The sequence below is a fragment of the Chiloscyllium plagiosum genome, unplaced genomic scaffold (assembly GCF_037043375.1).
Source record: "Chiloscyllium plagiosum isolate Xiang-an unplaced genomic scaffold, Cpla_swu_hap1 HiC_scaffold_19, whole genome shotgun sequence".
Taxonomy (NCBI): Eukaryota; Metazoa; Chordata; class Chondrichthyes; order Orectolobiformes; family Hemiscylliidae; genus Chiloscyllium; species Chiloscyllium plagiosum.
In genome coordinates, this window is record NW_028270157.1 from 63,709,458 (window position 1) to 63,729,137 (window position 19,680).

Below are 19,680 nucleotides of genomic sequence, written 5' to 3' on the forward strand. Positions count from 1 at the left end.
CACTATAATTCCATGTATTTAACATCACATTAGCACACTTTGCCACATTCCAGCTGTCATGCTTTTGGAAATGCAGATTGCTCGAAGCTGGTTAGCTCACAGTTTATAATCATCAAAGAACAACAGGTCAAACGGAGGAGAAAGGAATGTACAAATTTATCTCCTGGAGAAGCATACCTCCACAGAACTCATGCAGGTCATGAATGAAATAAGCAAACGGCAAAGTCTGTGGATTTAAAAATGGATCAGTCTAAAATTCTCTGACTATTTAAATTTTATTTTATTGAGCTGCCTGTGATCCTGCTGCTCCTTTTCCCTAGGTTTGTTCTCTCTCACGAGCTGTTCAACTTTGAATATCTTCCCATTCTGATCATAAGGCATCCATTTGAAACATTAACGTTACTGGTTTCTCTCTCGATATGACCTGACCCGCTGATTAATTTCAATCTGTTCCTGTTCTTCAGCTTTTCACCATCCAAAGCACTTGCTTCAGTTTCTGTGATTTAGCCATTTATAGAATCACAGACAAAGAAACAGACCCTTCAGTCCAACTAGTACATGCTGATCATTTTCCCAAACTAAACTAGTCCCACTTGCCTGCACTTGGCCCATATCCCACCAAAGCTTTGTTATTCCTGAACTCATCTTTTAAATATTGTAACTGCACCTGTATCCACCACTTTCTCTGGCAGTTCTTTGCACACACAAACCGCTCTTTATGTAAAAAGTTGCTTCTCGTGCCTTTTTCAAAGATGGTGGCTCAAGGGCTGCATGGTGGTTCAGGGACCCGGGTTCGATTCCAGTCTCGGGCAACCGTCTGTGTGGAGTTTGCACATTCTCCCCGTGTCTGCATGGATTTCCCCTGGGTGCTCTGATTTCCTCCCACAGTCCAAAGATGTGCAGGTTAGATGGATTGGCCATGCTAAATTGCCCACAGTGTTCGGGGATGTGCAGGTTAGGCCCATCAGTCAGGAGTAAATGTAGAGTAATGGGGAATGGGCTTGGGTGGGTTACTCTTCGGAGGGTCGATGTGGACTTGTTGGGCCGAAAGGCCTGTTTCCACACTGTAGGGATTCTATGATTCCTCTCTCACCTTAACCTCCTAGTTTTGAATTCCCCCCCACCCTAGGGAAAATACCCTTGTCATTCACCTGCTCTATGCCCCTCGTGATTTTATAACCTCTGTAAAGTCATCCCTCAACTTATGCTCCAGTGAAACAAGTCCCAAAGTTTCCAGTCTATTTTTCTATCTGAAATCCTCCATTCCCAGCAACACCTTGGTGAATCTTTTCTGAATCGCCTTCAGTTAAATAATATCTTTCCTTTAACAGGGTGACCAGAGCTGTACAAAGTACTCCAAATTGGAAGCAACTGTTCAGACTTATTATAAAGAATAGCCCATTAAACCTAGTCTATCATTCAATTATATCATGGCTGATTTGTTTATAAATTAACCTCCTTACCTTGTTGGATAGCCTTTAATAACCTAACTGAACAAAAATTCGTCAATCTTAACTGTAAATAGTTCAGGGTGGTACGGTGGCACAGTGGTTAGCACTGCAGCCTCACAGTGCCAGAGACCCGGGTTCAATTCCCACCTCAGACGACTGACTGTGTGGAGTTTGCACATTCTCCCCGTGTCTGCGTGGGTTTCCTCCGGGTGCTCCGGTTTCCTCCCACAGTCCAAATATGTGCAGATTAGGTGAATTGGCCATGCTAAATTGTCCGTAGTGTTAGATGAAGGGGTAAATGTGGGGAATGGGTCTGGGTAGTTTGCGCTTCGGCGGGTCGGTGTGGACTTATTGGGCTGAAGGGCCTGTTTCCACACTAAGTAATCTAATCTAAAAATAAATTTGGGAAGAATGTGTTCAATATTCTTGTGAACACGTGTTTCTTGGCATTGATCGTGAACAACGGAAAAGTTATAACCCCCTGTTCTGGTTTCCTTTAATAGAACAAAAATGTTTTCACTTTTTATCTGATCAAATCCTATAAAAACTGCCATTATATCATATCTTAGTTTACTATATTCAAACAAGTACAAGTCTAGTCATTGCATAATGGCTTCAATGTAACCAGTTTAGAGAATAGCAGAAAAAAAGTTGATAAATTAACCTGAGGTAATAATAGAGGCAGAACACTACCTCTGAACTTTGGGGAGGGAACCCACCTCACTCAACAAATTAGTTACGTCCCAGCACATAATTTATTATGGATGGAAAAAGAATGTGCAAAGTAGTCTCAGAGATAAAAATAATATTTTTGGTCTACTTATTTCTGGACAGAAAAGCTTGCAATGTCACAATTAATACTGTTGAACTTGGGCACGTTTATTAGTGTGAACCCACCGTCACACATTCACCAATTGTATGGCCTCATAAATCAGGAGGTGACTCAAACAGCCTGACTGGGGCTGGCTTGTGGGTACAGAACAATGAAGCATCAGTCCACTGTGTTCACTGTTTGTTTTCATACTGGGGGAAAGGGACAGTAAATTTGATGATTTGCACATTCCTAGTGTGGAGCTTTTTGTGATGGAAGTACTTGTTGGGAATTGAAAAGATACTTCATTTTGCTCACATTAAAATAATCCAAACAATTATTGTTGGCAGAGACTGCAATTAATTTCAATACCATTATGCTGTGACTTTGCTGTAGATAAATCTGATATTACTGCTAGACTATTAACTAAGAGCCTCAACAAATGTTCTGGAGCCCTGGGTTTGAATCCTGCCATGGCTGATGGTAGAATTTGATGTCAATTAAAAGAATATCTGGAATTAATAACTTACTCATGATCATGAAACCATTGCCAATTGTCGGGAAAACTCATCTGATTCACTCATGTCCTTCAGAGAAGGTCTAGTGCGAAAATCTGGTCTCACAGCCTGGTCAAAAAATAGCCTGACATAGTCATACTCACTAAATCACCTTGTACCACACACCACCCTCAGAAACCCTGGATAAGTCTTGTCCCACCATCAGGATAGACCCAGCAGAGGTGGTGGCACAGTGGCATACAGTCTGGAGGGAGTTGCCCTGAGAGTCCTCAATATTGACTCCGGACCCCATTAAGTCTCGTGGCTTCAGGTTAAACAAGGACATGGAAACCTCCTGCCAATTACCATATACTGTCCTCCCTCATCTGATGAATTGGTACTCCTTCATGTTGAACAACACTTGGAGGAAGCACTGAGAGTGACAATAGCATAACATCTACTCTGGGTGAGAGACTTCAATGTCCACCAAAAGCAGCACTACTGATCAAGCTGGTCTGGTCCTAAAGGACATAGCTGCTAGATTGGGTCTGTAGCCGGTAGTGAGGGAACCAAGGGGGACAAACATCTCACCAACCTGCCGGCTGCAGGTGTACCTGACTATGACAGTGTCAGTAGGAGCGACCACCACACAGTCCTTGTGGGTACAAAGTCCCGCCTTCACTTTGAGAATATCCTCCATCTGGCTGTGTGGCACTATCACCATGCTAATGGGACGGACTTTGAACAGATCTCACAACTCAGGAATGAGCATCCATGAGGCACCGCGGGCCATCAATAACAGCAGAACTGTACTACAGCACAAACTATAACCTCATGGCGCAGCATATCCTCCATTCAACCATTACCACCAAGCCAGGAGATCAACCCTGGTTCAAAGTGAGAGTACAGGAGGGCACGCCAGGAGCAGCACCAGGCATACCTAAAACTGAGATAACAACCTCGTGATGCTACCAAACAGGACTACTTGCATGCCAAACAGCATAAACAGCAAGTGATAGGGCAGAGCTAAGCAATCCAACAACCAATGGATCAAATCCAAGCTCTGCAGTCCTGCCACATCCAGTCACGAATGGTGGTGGACCATTAAACAACTCACTGGAGGAGTAGCTGGTTCCACAAATATCCCCATCCTCAACTCGCAGCCAATCCTGTTTCTACAACTCCAGCGATCACTGACCTGATAGTCCTGACCAATCCTTAATTGGATTGACTGCGAGTTAAAACATGAGCAGCTAGATTTTGAACAACCTCACATTTGTTAAGTGTAGAATGAGAGAGCAGAAGTGTGTCGGAACATTCAAGAGTGGAGAGGCAACAAATGCATGAATCAGGAGAACTGAGCTCCAACAGGTGTGACTTTCCCAAGTTTGGATGACGGCAGGATAATCAAGTCCGAAGCTCATCTCAGGATCAAGTTTTGGGAAGAGACTGGCTACATCTCAAACAAGGAAAGGGATAGAGTCAGAAGCTTGATAAAGTCGTTTGGTTCAGGGACCAATATTTAATATCCAATATTTAATTGGAGGAAGTTTCAGCTCATTGAGAACCGATGTCAGATAAGCAGTTTCATAAATTGTTAACCCTGCAAGATTCAGTGGAGAGGTGGTGGTGAGGTAGAGCTGTATAGTCCATGCAAACTAACACTTAAGAGAGTATCACTGTAGGTAAAGTACAGGACAGAGACCACGACAGATCCCTTGGGGGCACAACGAACAGGTATGAGAGCTAACATTGCACGTGTTTACCTCGGGCTTTGGCAACCATTGGATAGTTATGAATGGAAGCAGATTGGCACTCTTCTGTCAACTTGAGGGCATCAGAGAGGTGCTGGCAGGGTCAACTGTGCCTAAGGCTGCAGACAGACTGAGAAAGATTGGGAAGGATGGTTTACCATTGCTGCAGCTACAAAGGAGGTCTCTCATATCTTTGATAAGAGCTGCTTCAGTGCTGTGGCAGGGACAGAAATCTAACTGCAGGCACTGAAACACAGAGTATCGGGAAAACGAAAATGTTTTTGGGCTGTGACGACAGGTTCACAGGGCACAGACCAGGTACTGGAGGTTGGAGATGAAACAGTCGTTTGTGAGGCTGGTGGGGCCAAGGGTTGGTGTTCTCTGAAGAGGGACGATGACAGTAGATGGGAAATGACAGCAGAATCCAAAAGAATACTGGCTACGATGGGGGCCAGGAGGGCAAGTTGGGTGGTTAGCAGTTTGGGGGGAATGGAATTGAGCAAAGAGATGATGGATCCTGTGCAAAATGAGCTTGGGTGGGCACACAATTTTAGGTTCTATAGACCACCACAACACAGACACAGATACTTACTGGGCTGGTACTTGAGTGTGTATCCATTCAGAATACCATTTGGATGAAGTGGAGGGCCCCACTGCAGGGTCAGAGAGTTGAGTGTTGGGCTTGTAATCTTCAAGAATTCTGGAGAGCTGGGCACTGGTGAAAAATACATGCACACATGTCAGTACATATTGATCAGAAATCTGTACTCCATTACATTTCAGGAAGAGCAAGTGTACACAAAAGTTAGATCACTCCAATTACTTATGATTTGGGGGAGCAGGTGTTGAAATGGGGTAGACAAAGTTAAAAATCACATGACACCAGGTTATAGCCCAACAGATTTATTTGGAAGCACTAGCGTTCCAAGCGCTGCTCCTTCAGGTAGCTAATGAAGGAACAGCGCTCCAAAAGCTAGTGCTTCCAAATAAATCTGTTGGACGGTAACCTGGTGTTGTGTGATTTTTAACTTTGTCCAATTAACCATTGGGCGGCACGGTGGCACAGTGGTTAGCACTGCTGCCTCTCAGCGCCAGAGACCTGGGTTCAATTCCTGCCTCAGGCGACTCTCTGTATGGAGTTTGCACATTCTCCCCGTGTCTGCGTGGGTTTCCTCCGGGTGCTCCGGTTTCCTCCCACAATCCAAAAATGTGCAGGTCAGGTGAATTGGCCATGCTAAATTGTCCGTAGTGTTAGGTGAAGGGGTAAATGTAGGAGTATGGGTCTGGGTGGTATACGCTTCGGCGGGTCGGTGTGGACTTGTTGGGCCGAAGGGCCTGTTTCCACACTGTAAGTAATCTAATCTAATCTAATCTAATCATATCATGCAATGTTTATTCAATAACACTGATCAAAAGGGCTGGTTTAGTAAATGGCCAATCAGTCTATCAAAACCTACCCCTCTTGTACATAGTAAAACTTGCATTTTTTTCACCACATAATCATCCTGATGTAGCTCATTTAGAGTAATACAAAAACTACTGTTCCAATAACATATTAAAAAATTTCACACTGTAACTGAATCGGCACCTCCCCCTTCACTAGTGCACTGTGGTAGCACTGGGTGAACCATCTATATCATGTACCTCACTAACTTATCAAGCCCCTTCAAATATACCCTCCAAGCCTACAAGCCTTACCAACTGGAAGGACAAGGGCAGCAGAGGGGCAGTGAGAAGGAGTGTAGGTGCAGTAAAGAACAGTAGTTAGGGGAAAGCACTCATATTCTTGGCTGCATTAAATAGAGTCCCAAAAGCTATGCTGCCTTCCCAGTGCCAGCTAAGGACAGCTCCCCAGGGCTGGAGAGGGGCTGAAGTTTGAATGGAACAATAAAGACCTACTTATTGTGGTCAATGGATTCCAATGCCTTAGAAAGGTCTAAGAAAGACTTTCTGCTGGTATGCTCTCAGCTAGGAGCTAAGTAAAAAACAGAGCCGCAAAGGTAATGATCGCTTGTTTAGTCTGACAGCCAGCAGCTCCAATCAGATCAGAGAGTTGAATACATGCCTCAGAAGATTGGTGTGGGAGAAATGGGTACTGATACATGAGCCACTAGCACTGACAGACCTCGGAGGACGGTAAGGCAAGGGTAGTGGGTGGGGAGCGTTTGCCCACCTTTGGGATGGAGATGAGCGGTGTGGTGAGAACGGAGTTTGAAGTATTGGCAGTAGGATGGAAGAGGAAGGACTACCTTTGTGGGGGTGGCACACCGCATGAAAGACATACTCCAAGTTACTAACCCTTCCTCCTTCCTTCCTGCCTTTTTAAATGAACTTTAGAAATCACTGCCTACACCCACCCAGTTGTCCATGCCAACCATTTTATGCCAATGGGCAAGGAAATAGTTGACTCGAGATTTTTGCATAGAGTTGGTGAGCTGCTGACTTTGGCACATGCACTTCCTCTGTGTTACGCCGGTGGGCTCATGGTTAGCTGGAAATTGGTGGGCTACAGCCACCTATCCGCTACTATCTGCCCACCCCGATAAAAACGTACCTGGCCGGGGCATGTCATATAGAATGAGTTTGGAAACAAAGAAGAAATCGCAAGGAAGGAGGTGACTGCTGACTCTAGTTTATAGACCCTCTAGCGGTATCGACATTATAGGATAGAGTGTAAATCAGGAATTAATTCGGGGGCAGACCTATAAATTAGGGTACCCTAGGCAATTTTAATCTTCATATGGATTGGACAAAGTAAATTTGCAAAGATAGCCTGGAGTTCAGAGTATTTATTTGAGACAGTTTCTTCATGCAATGCATTCTAAAACCAGCCAGTGAAGGAACTATTTTAGACACAGTAATGTGTCATTAGACAAGATGAATAAATTCTAAATATTGAGGGGTGGAATGGATGTCTGAAACTAATACCTTAAGCTTAAAGGGAGAAAAGAGTAGTGAGCCTATGGAATTTTCTACAGTAGAAAGTGGTTGAAACCAATATGCTGAACATTTTCAAGAAGGAGTTACATCGAACTTTTGAGACTAAAGGGATCAAAAGGGGTGGCACGGTGGCTCAGTGGTTAGCACTGCTGTCTCACAGTGCCAGGGACCCAGGTTCAATTCCCACCTCGGACAACTGTCCCTGTGGGGTTTGCACATTCTCCCAGTGTCTGCACGGGTTTGCTCCAGGTGCTCTGGTTTCCTCCCACAATCCAAAGACGTGCAGGTTAGATGAATTGGCCATACTAAATTGCCCATTGTGTTAGGTGCATTAGACAAGGGTAAATATAGGTTAGGGGAATGGGTCTGGGAGAGTTACTCTTCAGAGGGTCAGTGTGGACTTGTTGGGCCGAAGATCCTGTTTCCATACTGCAGGGAATCTAATCTAATCTAATGCAAAAACAGAATTGGCAAACAAGGTTAAAAGCCAAGATGGTGAAGAAACAATGGAAATTATTAAGGAGCTATTTCCTCGACCTCAACAAATGAGGGTTGCATTGGGTTCCAAGAGATCAATTGTGTTAGGGGACTCTCTAATCCAAGGTACAGCCAGACGTTTCTCTGGCCAGCAGCGAGAAATCAGAATGGTGTGTTGCTTCCCTGGTGCCAGGATCAAGGTATGGACAGAATAGATCGAGTGACTCCTTAGAAGAGTATGAAGGCAGTAGGAGTATACTTAAGAGGGAAATCAGGAGGGTAAAAAGGGGACATGAGATAGCTTTGGCAAATAGAATTAAGGAGAATCCAAAGGGTTTTTACCAATACATTAAGGACAAAAGGGTAACCAGGGAGAGAATAGTGCCCCTCAAAGATCAGCAAGACAGCCTTTGTGTAGAGCCACAGAAAATGGGGGAGATACTCAATAAGTATTTTGCATCAGTATTTACTGTGGAAAAGGATATGGAAGATATAGAAAATAGCGAAATAAATGGTGACACCTTGCAAAATGTCCATATTACAGAGGAAGAAGTGCTGGATGGTCTTGAAATGCATAAAGATGAATAAATCCCCAGGACCTGATCATGTGTACCCTAGAACGCTGTGGGAAACTAGAGAAATGTTTGCTGGGCCTCTTGCTGAGATATTTCTATCATTGATAGTCACAGGTGAGGTGCTGAAAGACTGGAGGCTGGCTAACATGGTGCCACTCTTTAAGATGGGTGGTAAGGACAAACCAGGGAACTATAGACCGGTGAGCCTGACGTCGGTGGTGAGCAAGTTGTTGGAGGGAATCCTGAGGGACATGATATACATGTATTTGGAAAGGCAAGGACTGATTAGGGATAGTCAACATGGCTTTGTGCATGGGAAATCATGTCTCACAAACTTGATTGAGTTTTTTGAAGTAACAAAAAGGATTGATGAGGGCAGATATGATCTATATGGACTTCAGTAAGGCATTCGACAGGGTTCTCCATGGGAGACTGGTTAGCAAGGTTAGGTCTCTCAGAATACAGGGAGAACTAGCCATTTGGATACAGAACTGGCTCAAAGGTAGAAGACAGAGGGTGGTGGTGGAGGATTGTTTTTCCGACTGGAGGCCTGTGACCAGTGGAGTTCCACAAGGATCGGTGCTGGGTCCTCCACTTTTTATCATTTACATAAATGATTTAGATGCGAGCATAAGAGGTACAGTTAGTAAGTTTGCAGACGACACCAAAATTTGAGGTGTAGTGGACAGCGAAGAAGGTTACCTCAGATTACAACAGGATGTTGATCAGATGGGCCAATGGGCTGAGAAGTGGCAGATGGAGTTTAATTCAGATAAATGTGAGGTGCTGCATTTTGGGAAAGCAAATCTTAGTAGGACTTATACACTTAATGGTAAGGTCCTAGGGCATGTTGCTGAACAAAGAGACCTTGGAGTGCAGGTTCATAGCTCCTTGAAAGTGGAGCCACAGGTAGGTAGGATAGTGAAGACGACGTTTGGTATGCTTTCCTTTATTGTTCAGAGTATTGAGTACAGGAGTTGGGAGGTCATGTTGCGGCTGTACAGGACATTGGTTAGGCCACTTTTGGAATATTGCGTGCAATTCTGGTCTCCTTCCTATCGGAAAGATGTTGCGAATCTTGAAAAGGTTCAGAAAAGATTTACAAGGATGTTGCCAGGGTTGGTGGATTTGAGCTATAGGGAGAGGCTGAATAGGCCATGGCTGCTTGCCCTGGAGCGTCGGAGGCTGAGGGGTGACCTTATAGAGGGTTACAAAATTATGAGGGGCATGGATAGGGTAAATAGGCAAAGTCTTTTCCCTGGGATCATGGAGTCCAGAACTAGACGGCATAGGTTTAGGGTGAGAGGGGAAAGATATAAAAGGGACCAAAGGGGCAACGTTTTCGTATAGAGGATGGTACATGTATGAAATGAGCTGCCAGAGGAAGTGGTGGAGGCTGGTACAATTGCAACATTTAAAAGACATTTGGATGGGTATATGAATAGGTAGGGTTTGGAGGGATATGGGCCGAGTGCTGGCATTGGGTTGGGATATCTGGTTGGCATGGTCGGGTTGGACCGATGGGTCTGTTTCCATGCTGTACATCTCTATGACTCTATAACACTAAATGTATATTCCTCTGTGGCACAAAACTTCTAAGACAAGAGTCAGGCACCATCTATGGGCGACTGAAGTCGTTCAGGGTATTATCAAGTTGAAAGAAAAAAAAATAACGCTGTGAAGATTAGTCGTCGCTCACATGATTGGGAACATGTTGAAAACCACAATGAATCACAAAAAATGAAGAGGAAGACATTAGAAGAGATAATTATTGACAAATATAAAAACAGATGGTAAAAGCTTCTTAAGCCTATATAAGTTTTAAAAAATCACAAATTAAGGAAAAGAACTGAGAGTGTGAGCACTATTCACTTAGAAAGTAAGACTGTGGAATTAATGATGGGAACAAGGAAATGGCAGAAACTCTGAATAAGTATTTTGTATCCACCTTTATCGTGGATGAAACACAAAGCATCCCAAGAACAGTAGAAAAGCAGGAGGGAAAATTGAGGGAGGAACTTGAAACAATCATAACTGCTCCTGGAGTAACTAATGGAATTAAAGACTGACAAGTCCCTTGGACCAGATGGCCTGCACCTCAGGGTCTTAAAAAAACTGGCTGCAGAGGGGCTGGATGCATTAACAGCAATCTTCCAAAAATCCCGAGATTCTAGAAGCACCCCAACAGATAGGAAAGCCACAAAAGTAGCACTTTTTTTTCTGATCTTATAATGCTTTGGTTACCAACAACCTTCCCAATCTTGTGGGCGGCACGGTGGCACAGTGGTTAGCACTGCTGCCTCACAGCGCCAGAGACCCGGATTCAACTCCCGACTGACTGTGTGGAGTTTGCACATTCTCCCCGTGTCTGCGTGGGGTTTCCTCCGGGTGCTCTGGTTTCCTCCCACAGTCCAAAGATATGCAGGTTAGGTGAATTGGCTATGCTAAATTGCCCGTAGTGTTAGGTAAAGGGGTAAATGTAGGGGAATGGGTGGGTTGCGCTTCGGCGGGTCGGTGTGGACTTGTTGGACCGAAGGGACCTGTTTCCACACTGTAAGTAATCTAAAAAATCTAATCTAATCTAATCCAGGGACAAGCATTGGGATAAGCATTAAAATGCCAGCTATTCCAGTGCTGTCCATGAACTAAAATTCAGTAATAACATGAATTTGTTTCTTTCTTTGGCGTTGGTTGAAGGGAATTCAGCAAGGGTAATGCAATTGAATGCCAGGGACCAAATGTGTGATTTGGCCATTGGCTGGCTTTTGTCAAATTCAAATGTTGCTTGTACTTCCCAGCCCAAGCCTACATGCTGCCCAGATCTTGCTACGTGGGGACATGGGCATTTCAGAATCGCAGATGCCTATAGAAAAAAAACATTTCAATCGAGGAGGTAATGCAATTGGATTCTCTACCTCCTTCTGGAGTTTGCAGTACCACATCTTCACTGGGAGGTCCTTCTCCTTTCCCGTTAAGGACTCGAACATTTAGCTTGTAAACGCTGAAAGGTTCTAACCCTGGCAACATGCCGTGGCTCTTATCTCCCAGAAAGTTCAAAATCTTGACATCTGTGTGACCTTTGCCCCGCTTGTTCAGGCTCACTTGCTTCCAATAGTAGATCTGCATGTGAAAAGTAAACGAGAGAAATTGAGGAGTTCGCTTGCATTGATGTCACACCTTGCACAGGATTGAGGTTTCCTCCAGCACTTTGTAACCAATAAACCCCTCTGCAATTGTTCGCCGCTTTTACAAAGAGAGTCACAGCCACCACTAGACCAAGGTGGCAAGATAAAATGTGTCAAAAAGTGTGGCGCTGGAAAAGCACAGCATGTCAGGCAGCATCTCAGGAGCAGGAGAGTCGACATTTCAGGCATAAGCCCTTCATCAGGAATGTCGGGCTTATGCCCGAAACGTTGACTCTCCTGCTCCTCGAATGCTGCCTGACATGCTGTGCTTTTGCTGCACCACATTTTTCGACTCTGACTCTCCAGCACCTGCAGTCCTCAGTTTCGCCAAGATAAAATGACCAATTAGCTACTTTGTGTGGTGCTGGCTGAAGGAAGAATGTTATCCAGGAGAATTTACTGTTCTTCCTGAAAGTTGTCACAGGATGATACCTTCACCTGAAAATGACAGACTGGGCCTCGGGCCCATGTCACACCTGCAAGCTCAAGCAATGGTTCTTGCTGCATGCAAGAGGAATCACAAAGTGTCCAAACATCCCGTCAACGTCCTATCAGTTTCCCATCCACTTTCTCTCCTTAACCTATAGGAAACGACTGTTTGCTGGTTCTGGATCATTGGTTGAACTTCGCTGTCTCTCTCGAGTGACTCAAGGCCTGAGCGAGAACTCTTGGCCCATCTCCACCCAATATTGGCAGGGCACACATGCAACGAGGGTGAAGAGTAAATGGTAGGGAGTAAGATCCATCACATTCTAGAGCACAGGTGCCTCCTACTTTTTTGCTAATCTTGCTTTACCTCCGCCCCTCTGTTATTCTAGCAGAAGTATCTCTGCATTTGCCTCGTTACGAACTCCACTCACCTCACATTCACTACCATCACTCCTATCGTTCAATCATTCTCCTCTCTATTCCTCTGAACTAACTCCACGGAGGCCAGTATCTCATCAACATCACTCTTAATTTACATGTGCATAGTACATGACACTGGCCCAGCTGGCTCCTACAGCAAGCAGAACCCTGACCCTCCTGCTTATATCTGTCAGCCAGGGCTCCCTGATTACACCAGGTTAACAGCCCCAATTGGGGAAGCCAAATTCTATGAGATCTATCTGGCTCACCTTCTTCCAATCGCTGCCCCCTCTTCCTTTGCATTTCTGCTACCCATTGCTTCCCAGATAGCAGTCTCTAAACACTTCTCAGTTTGGATTTGGTTTTTCTCACTGAGGATTTGCAAGGCCTGCTAATCACGAACGTTGAGCAGGAAATAGCCTTGCTGATTACCTCATCTCATCATCCACTTACGTTATATCCCTTGAGGAATCCACGGACACTTTTCAGTGGAACTGGGTCCCAGTGCACCTTTGCGAGTGTGCTATTGACGACGTGGACACGCACATTGCTAGGAGCCAACATTGGCACTGGAAATGGAACAGACAAGTGATTTTCCCGTCACCCGTAACTATAACACAGTTCGCAGCTCCACACAAATAGCAACTCACATTAATGTTCAATACATTTCTCACAAACAAGGACATGTTTTGGTTTCTTTTCCGTTCATGTTTTCCTATCATCGTCATTCACTGCTCTAGATCAGAGAACAGTACAGGAGGAGACTCCTTACTCATTATGGGCTGAGTGAGTTGGACTATACTAAGCCAGGAGATAGCTGAAAGAAATGATAGCATTGCTATAATTAAAACAGACTACATATAGACCAGACCACAAAATGCTCCTTTGATACGGATTGTTAAAAATGAAGGGCTGGTGTACTGAAGTGGCTTGGCTTTGGACTCATTTTTCTTTGACATTGGTATCAACTGCGAATCACTTCATTGGCAAGAACACAAGTCGAAGGCTATTTAGTCTAACGGAAAAACAAGAATCCACTACAATGATAAAAAAATTCAGGAAGTGAGATGATGGCTAATTGATAACGCTAAATTGAGACACCCAGAGTAAAACTCCGGGGTCACTGGTTCAAATCTCGGCAGCTTGCGGTTTTTAAATTCACCCCAACAAATCTGAAATTGAAAGCCAGTCTGTAATAGTGACTGCAAAACTATAGTCAATTGTTTTAAAACCCCATTGAATTCATTAGTGTCTTTTAAGGTATGGACTTGACCCTGCCTTTACCATGTCTAGTCTACAGGTGACTCCAGACCTAAAATGTTGTTGACTCTGAACTGTCCTCTGAAACAGTCTAGCACGACACTCAATCCAAGGTAAAGTAACGATACCCAACAAATACTGGCCCTGTCAGTGATGCCCTCAGAGAGTAAAGGAAAAAGAAGAAAAATTATCTTGACATTTCTACTTCTCATCCAAAGAACTCTGCTGCATTTAACTGTTTCTTTCTCGACTTTTGTGGTGGTTTCTCCTTTATTCCTTCTTTTTGAAATACAACAGACAACAGTGAGGGTGGGTGTTCAGCTGCTATCAAACATGGCCATCGAGTTATGTAATGCCCTGTTTCTGGAAATAAAATCCAAGCTACTCCAGTTCAACCTAACTTTTAGCAAGGACCAGTTCACATGGAATCACCTGGAAAAGTGCCATATCTCAAATTCTTCTCAGTCTAGCTCAAACCTATGTCAGCTCAAGTCCCCTTTCCAGCAGCGAGGTAGATAGATAGTGGTTGAGATTAGGAAACACCACCTAGCTATTCCTCCTCATTAGCCCAACAGTTCTGAGGCAAGCCTGAACTCTGGAATCACTGCCTCATCCAAAGCCAGGCAAAAACTCAGCACTAACGGGGAATCTAGCCAGAGACTTTCAGCTCTGTGGGAATGTGACTATGTGTGCCTTTAAGAGGGATTTGTTCTGTCCTGTTTCTCTTGAAGAGGGGTGTTGCAAACCTGGTGCTGAGGTGGCTGTTCCATGGAAAGCAGACTTTGGGTTTTTCTTTTAAATTAAAAAGAAGCATGAATGGAATCAGCCTCTCACAGACCCAGGGTTCCAGTATGTCCTTTCAGTTGCTTGATACAGCTCTCTCTCTGCTACTGCAAGAGCTTGAGTTCTGTCTCTGCTGCAAGACTCATTCTGATTAGACTCCCTACAGTGTGGAAACAGGCCCTTCGGCCGAACCAGTCCACACTGACCCTCCGAAGAGTAACCCACCCATACCCTCTGACTAACACTATGGGCAATTTAGGCATGGCCAATTCACCTGACCTGCACATCTTTGGATTGTGGGAGGAAACCAGAGCATCCGAAGGAAACCCACGCAGACATGGGGAGAATGTGCAAACTCCACACAGACAGTTGCCCGAGGCTGGATTCGAACCTGGGACCCTGGCGCTGTGAGGTAATATTGCTAACCACTGAGCCACTGTGCCGCCCTAAAGAAGTTGACACAATGACCCTTCAACACAACAAGCAGGCACCGCTGGGATTTGAACTCAGTATCTCTAGTTTACGAGGCAGGCCTTTTAACCAATGAAGCCACAGCACCACACCTGTCGGTGTTCCTTCTCTGGACTGGAGACAGCAAGAGAGGGAGATCTGTTTTGCAGAATTTGCTTTTGCCAAGGGTATGTCTATGGGATGTGGCTGTATTGGAACAGTCGATGAGTAGTACAGGCCAACCGCTGTATCCATGGAATCATTTTATGTGGTTTTAGTTATCTGCGGTTTACCACGGGCCGAACATATTATAAGGAAGGTTCCAGCACCAAGGACCAAGGGCTGCTGGGAAGGTATGTTTCCCATTTAAATGAATGGGTTTGCTCCTATCTGCAGTTTTGGCTTTATGCTGTAGGTCTTGGAATGTATGCCCCACAGATAAGGGGGACGATAATAATTTATTATTTTGTTAAGCATTTTGAAAGAGTTAAAGTTATGCCAAATTCTTTATCTGTATTTTAACTGTGGTATAAGAATAAAGTGAGCTTTGCTTAAAGCCTCCTGGTTTGACCAATTGAATTGCATCTAGAATGCGGCACCATTAAATAAATTAGAAGTTAGATTTGAGGCTATCTCCTTGGTATGTTTTGAGGGGATTGGACTGGTCCATAACAGAGAACAATGGACACATGCCTCAACCCATGGAATCACTAAAGGTTGGCCTGTCCCAGTGAATGTAGTAAAGGCTGGAAAAATCAGAAATTGGGTTTCTTGGGGATTCCAGGAAATCGGGGAATGGACAGCAAAGTGCAGTAGAAGCCCAAGATCTGCCATGTTTGTATTAAACGGCAGCACAGGCTCGGTGGGCCATACTGTCGACGTCAGCCCTAATTCCTGTGTCCTGTTGGGGCAATCTGTTCTCACCTTTCAGATCACTCTGAGCAGCCGATTTGCTTTTTACGATGCTTGAGGTGAGCTGCTCGGTCAAGGAAAGGACGGCTGAGAAATGACAGAATAACAAGACCAACACTACAAGAACAACGGTTACTTACAATCCTCGCCGGAGTATCCGATTACAATTTCAGGCTCCGAGGCAGCTCCAAGGGTGTTGAACGACTGCACTTTCAACTCATAGGGAGAAAATTCCGGGGTGCCCGAAACGATGTATTTTGAAACATTGGCAACCATCACAGAGGTCCATTCGTCATCACTGTCCTTCTGTCTCCAGCTGACTTTGTAAGTTAGGCCTGGCCCATTGGACTGGACACCTTTCAAAGGCTAAAGAGAAACAGCAAACAAATGTCCAGTCATTTACAAACAGAACTGGGTTGGACGTCTGTGGAGAGGGTTGGGGGGGAGGTTGATCTTTGCCCTGCACAACAGGGGACACGTGGAACAAGTTGTTGGATCATGTGGTCAATAGTGACAATTTTTAAAATTTAATCATGAGACATGGACGTCACTGGCTGGGGCAGCATTTATTGCTCATCCTTAATTACCCAGAATGCAGTTTGAGAGCCAACCACATCGCTGTGGGTATGGAGTCACATGTAGGCCTGACCAGGTAAGGATGGCAGTTTCCTTCCCTAAATGATGATAATGAACCAATTTAACTTTTCTGACAATCGAAAATAATTATTTGATTCTTAATTTCGGATTTTTTTATTAGATTCAAATTACAGTATCTGCCATGGCAGGATTCGAACCTGGATTCCCAGAACCTTGGTCTCTGGGTTAACAGTGTGGAGATAATACCGCCAGGCAGTCGCCTTCCCCCTCAAGATTCTACAAGCCTGACGTGTTTTCCGGGGAAGCCCATATCACCTTGTGTTAAAGATAAGTAGCTAGCTAATGTTAATTGGGAGCCAGTGTGGCTTATTGGATCACTGACATTGGTATGTGAGCAATATTTATAATTCTCTGTCCCTTGCTGTCCCACCAACTCATAATTGGCTGAGGTTTTTATTGGCTTGTTCATCTCTCCCTTCAGTGAAGAGAGTGAGTGTGTGTGCGCATGCGTGCATGGTGCACATGTGTCTGCCCTTGTGTGTATTGAGTTGCGCAAGGCATTGTAATTGCGAGGCCCCAAGATAGACAAAACAAAGAGTTGTTTGAATTTATTTAACGTTCAAACCCTTATTGGAAACAATAGCTGCTCTGGTGGTGTTATGTGGCATGGCCTGGCATCACATGAGGGGCATTGCCTGATGTCATGAAGACAGAGCTGCCTGGTGTATGTCACACAGAGTTTGCTGTGTGCTGAGTTTTCTAATGCAGCAATTGGAGGGTCGCACTTGATCCCGGCATCCTGTCTTGGGGACTGAAGTCTAGTCAGGGTTCCTGATTCTCTGCCAGCGACTTTTATAGGAATGTTGGTGCAAACCCTCCACAATGTTGGAATGACACACAATGTTGGTGCAAAGACTGACCCTTGGGGCAAGTGATTGTTGGAAGATGGTGGTGTAGGCTGCTGATGCCTTTAAGAATCATGCCATAGAAGAGCAGGGGAGAGAACCTCAAGAACGCAGGAAGCGTAGGTGGCAGAAAGAAAGGGGGCAATGATGAGCCAAATATTTACTCTAAATTTTTAAGTAAGCCCCAACAGAAGGAATTAAGCTGGCCAAGCCCAGAGTTTAAACACTTGCAACAATAGTGACTTCGGACACCTCGGTTACATATATGCTGTAATACAGCATCTGCCATGTCTTTAGCTGGCATTGTTTTGTATTTAAGACATGTAGACATCATAGCCAAGACTTCCCAGACCATGTAAAGCAGGTAGATGGAGAGGAAGGACTGCTTTCTGTACTTTGTCCCAACAATACGCCTCAGCCTTCAGAGAAGGGACAACCCCACCACCCCCAGTTAGTTTGACATTTCCCAATCTCATACCAACCTGCCTCTAGTTTCAATCTAGACCAGATACGTGCTACTCAAGGCTTGAAACTCATCAGAAAATAGATAGCCATGTCATTGGACCAATCATTGTCCTATCTTTTACAGCAGTTCATAAAATAACTGGCCTGCAGGGCTAGGGCAAACTGTTGCACCTCAACATTTCAAAGATTCGCACCCATTTACTCTGTTACACAGAATTATAGCATGTTGTAGTGCAGAAGGAGGCTATTCGACCCCTTGTGTTTGTACCGAAAGAGCTACCCAGCTAATCGACTATACCCAGCTAATCGACTATACCTTATTTCCACAGCCTTCTAACTTCATCACTTCCAAATATATAACCAGCTTTGCTTTGAAGCCTCTTCTGAAATCCGGCTCCACTGCTCTCCTAGGCAGTGCATTTCAAGTTCTAACAACTCTGATCAAAGAAGTTTCTCCACATCTCACTCCTAGCTCCCCTGCTGACAATCTTCAAGTTGTGACCCTGAGTTACTGACATACTAACTAGTGCAAACATAATATCCTTCTTTACCCTGTCAAAATTGTTCAGAACTTTGAACACCTCAACAAGGTTACCTCTTAATCTTCTCCAAGTTACTGTATAAAGTTTGTGGGAAACCTCTATTAATAGAATCACTGGAACAAGCTGTAAGTGTCCTTTCTGAAATACCAATATTGATGAAGTGGCACATACCGAACCAGTCAGATGTACTGGTAAGTCCACTACAACAAACAGTTTGCATACCTCCCAGGTTATCACCAGATTGTTGGGTTCTGTTCCCATCCCTTGGACTCCTGTGGGGTTTTCATCAGGAGCTGCAAGAAACAAAAAGGAGTTGCTATATCGCACAAAAGCAAAGGTAGAGACAGCACCATTTTATTTACCCACCTCCTATCTGGCACCATCACTGACTTCATCTGCGTGAACATGTCTGAGAAACATGATGTGGAAAAACCAGCATTGGACTGAGATGGACAAAGTTAAAAATCACACAACACCAGGTTATAGTCCAACAGGTTTACTTGGAAGTACCAGCTTTCGGAGCGCTGCTCCTTGGTCAGATAACTCCTGGAGTTGGATCATGGGAATTTACAGCAAAAGATCAGGGTGCTCACAAACCAGAGTCTGATTTATCTGTACATGAACTGATAACGTCACCCATGCACGCAGAGTTATCCTGGCACAGAGACCACTGTGCAACATCACCTCTGCTGGGCAGACACCAGCAGCCATCTTTGCCAACCGTCTTGGCGTTGGTAGTACAGATGTCATCGTTGTAAAACACAATTGGCCTTTAAGAGACTATATCTTACCAGCTGGCTGTGTGAAGTAGCGTTCGGATGGATAACTCGGATCGCTCCTGCCTACTCGGTTGACAGCAATGACCCGCAAGTTGTAGTTCACAAAGGGGGAAAGCTTCAGGTGGACCGTTGTCTGCTTTCCTCCGACATCGGTCAAATGATGCCACAATCCAGGCTCAAACTGATCCTCTTCATATTCAATGATGAACTCTGAGAGGAAACCAGTATTACTCACATTAGTGCATGGACTTCACTTGCTGTAGAGATCACTTGCCATTTAATAAATACTCAGAAGCATTTCTTAGTTTCAAGATTAACATAGATTTCTGCACTCCACCCCATTCCCCCAGCGTAACCTCAACTTGAACTTGGCAAATTTGGACACATCCTTCAAACATCCCAGACCCATATCGACAGTCTGTTATCACAGCAGAGTTCTCTTTCCCCC

General features: G+C 44.6%; 1 protein-coding gene across 26 annotated transcripts in view; it reads right to left on the minus strand.

Moving 5' to 3' along the window:
• nrcama (neuronal cell adhesion molecule a) overlaps positions 1-19,680 on the minus strand; it is a 419,288-nt gene that overhangs the window by 41,596 nt on the left and 358,012 nt on the right. For all 26 annotated transcript variants that reach the window (XM_087997474.1, XM_087997473.1, XM_087997476.1 and 23 more), the window contains 6 exons: positions 19,245-19,442; positions 18,676-18,746; positions 16,085-16,310; positions 12,993-13,108; positions 11,421-11,625; positions 5,106-5,228 (listed from right to left, as the gene is read on the minus strand). In XM_087997474.1, the coding sequence (XP_087853600.1) occupies positions 5,106-5,228; positions 11,421-11,625; positions 12,993-13,108; positions 16,085-16,310; positions 18,676-18,746; positions 19,245-19,442 (939 nt within the window). The remainder of the gene's footprint in view (positions 1-5,105; positions 5,229-11,420; positions 11,626-12,992; positions 13,109-16,084; positions 16,311-18,675; positions 18,747-19,244; positions 19,443-19,680) is intronic.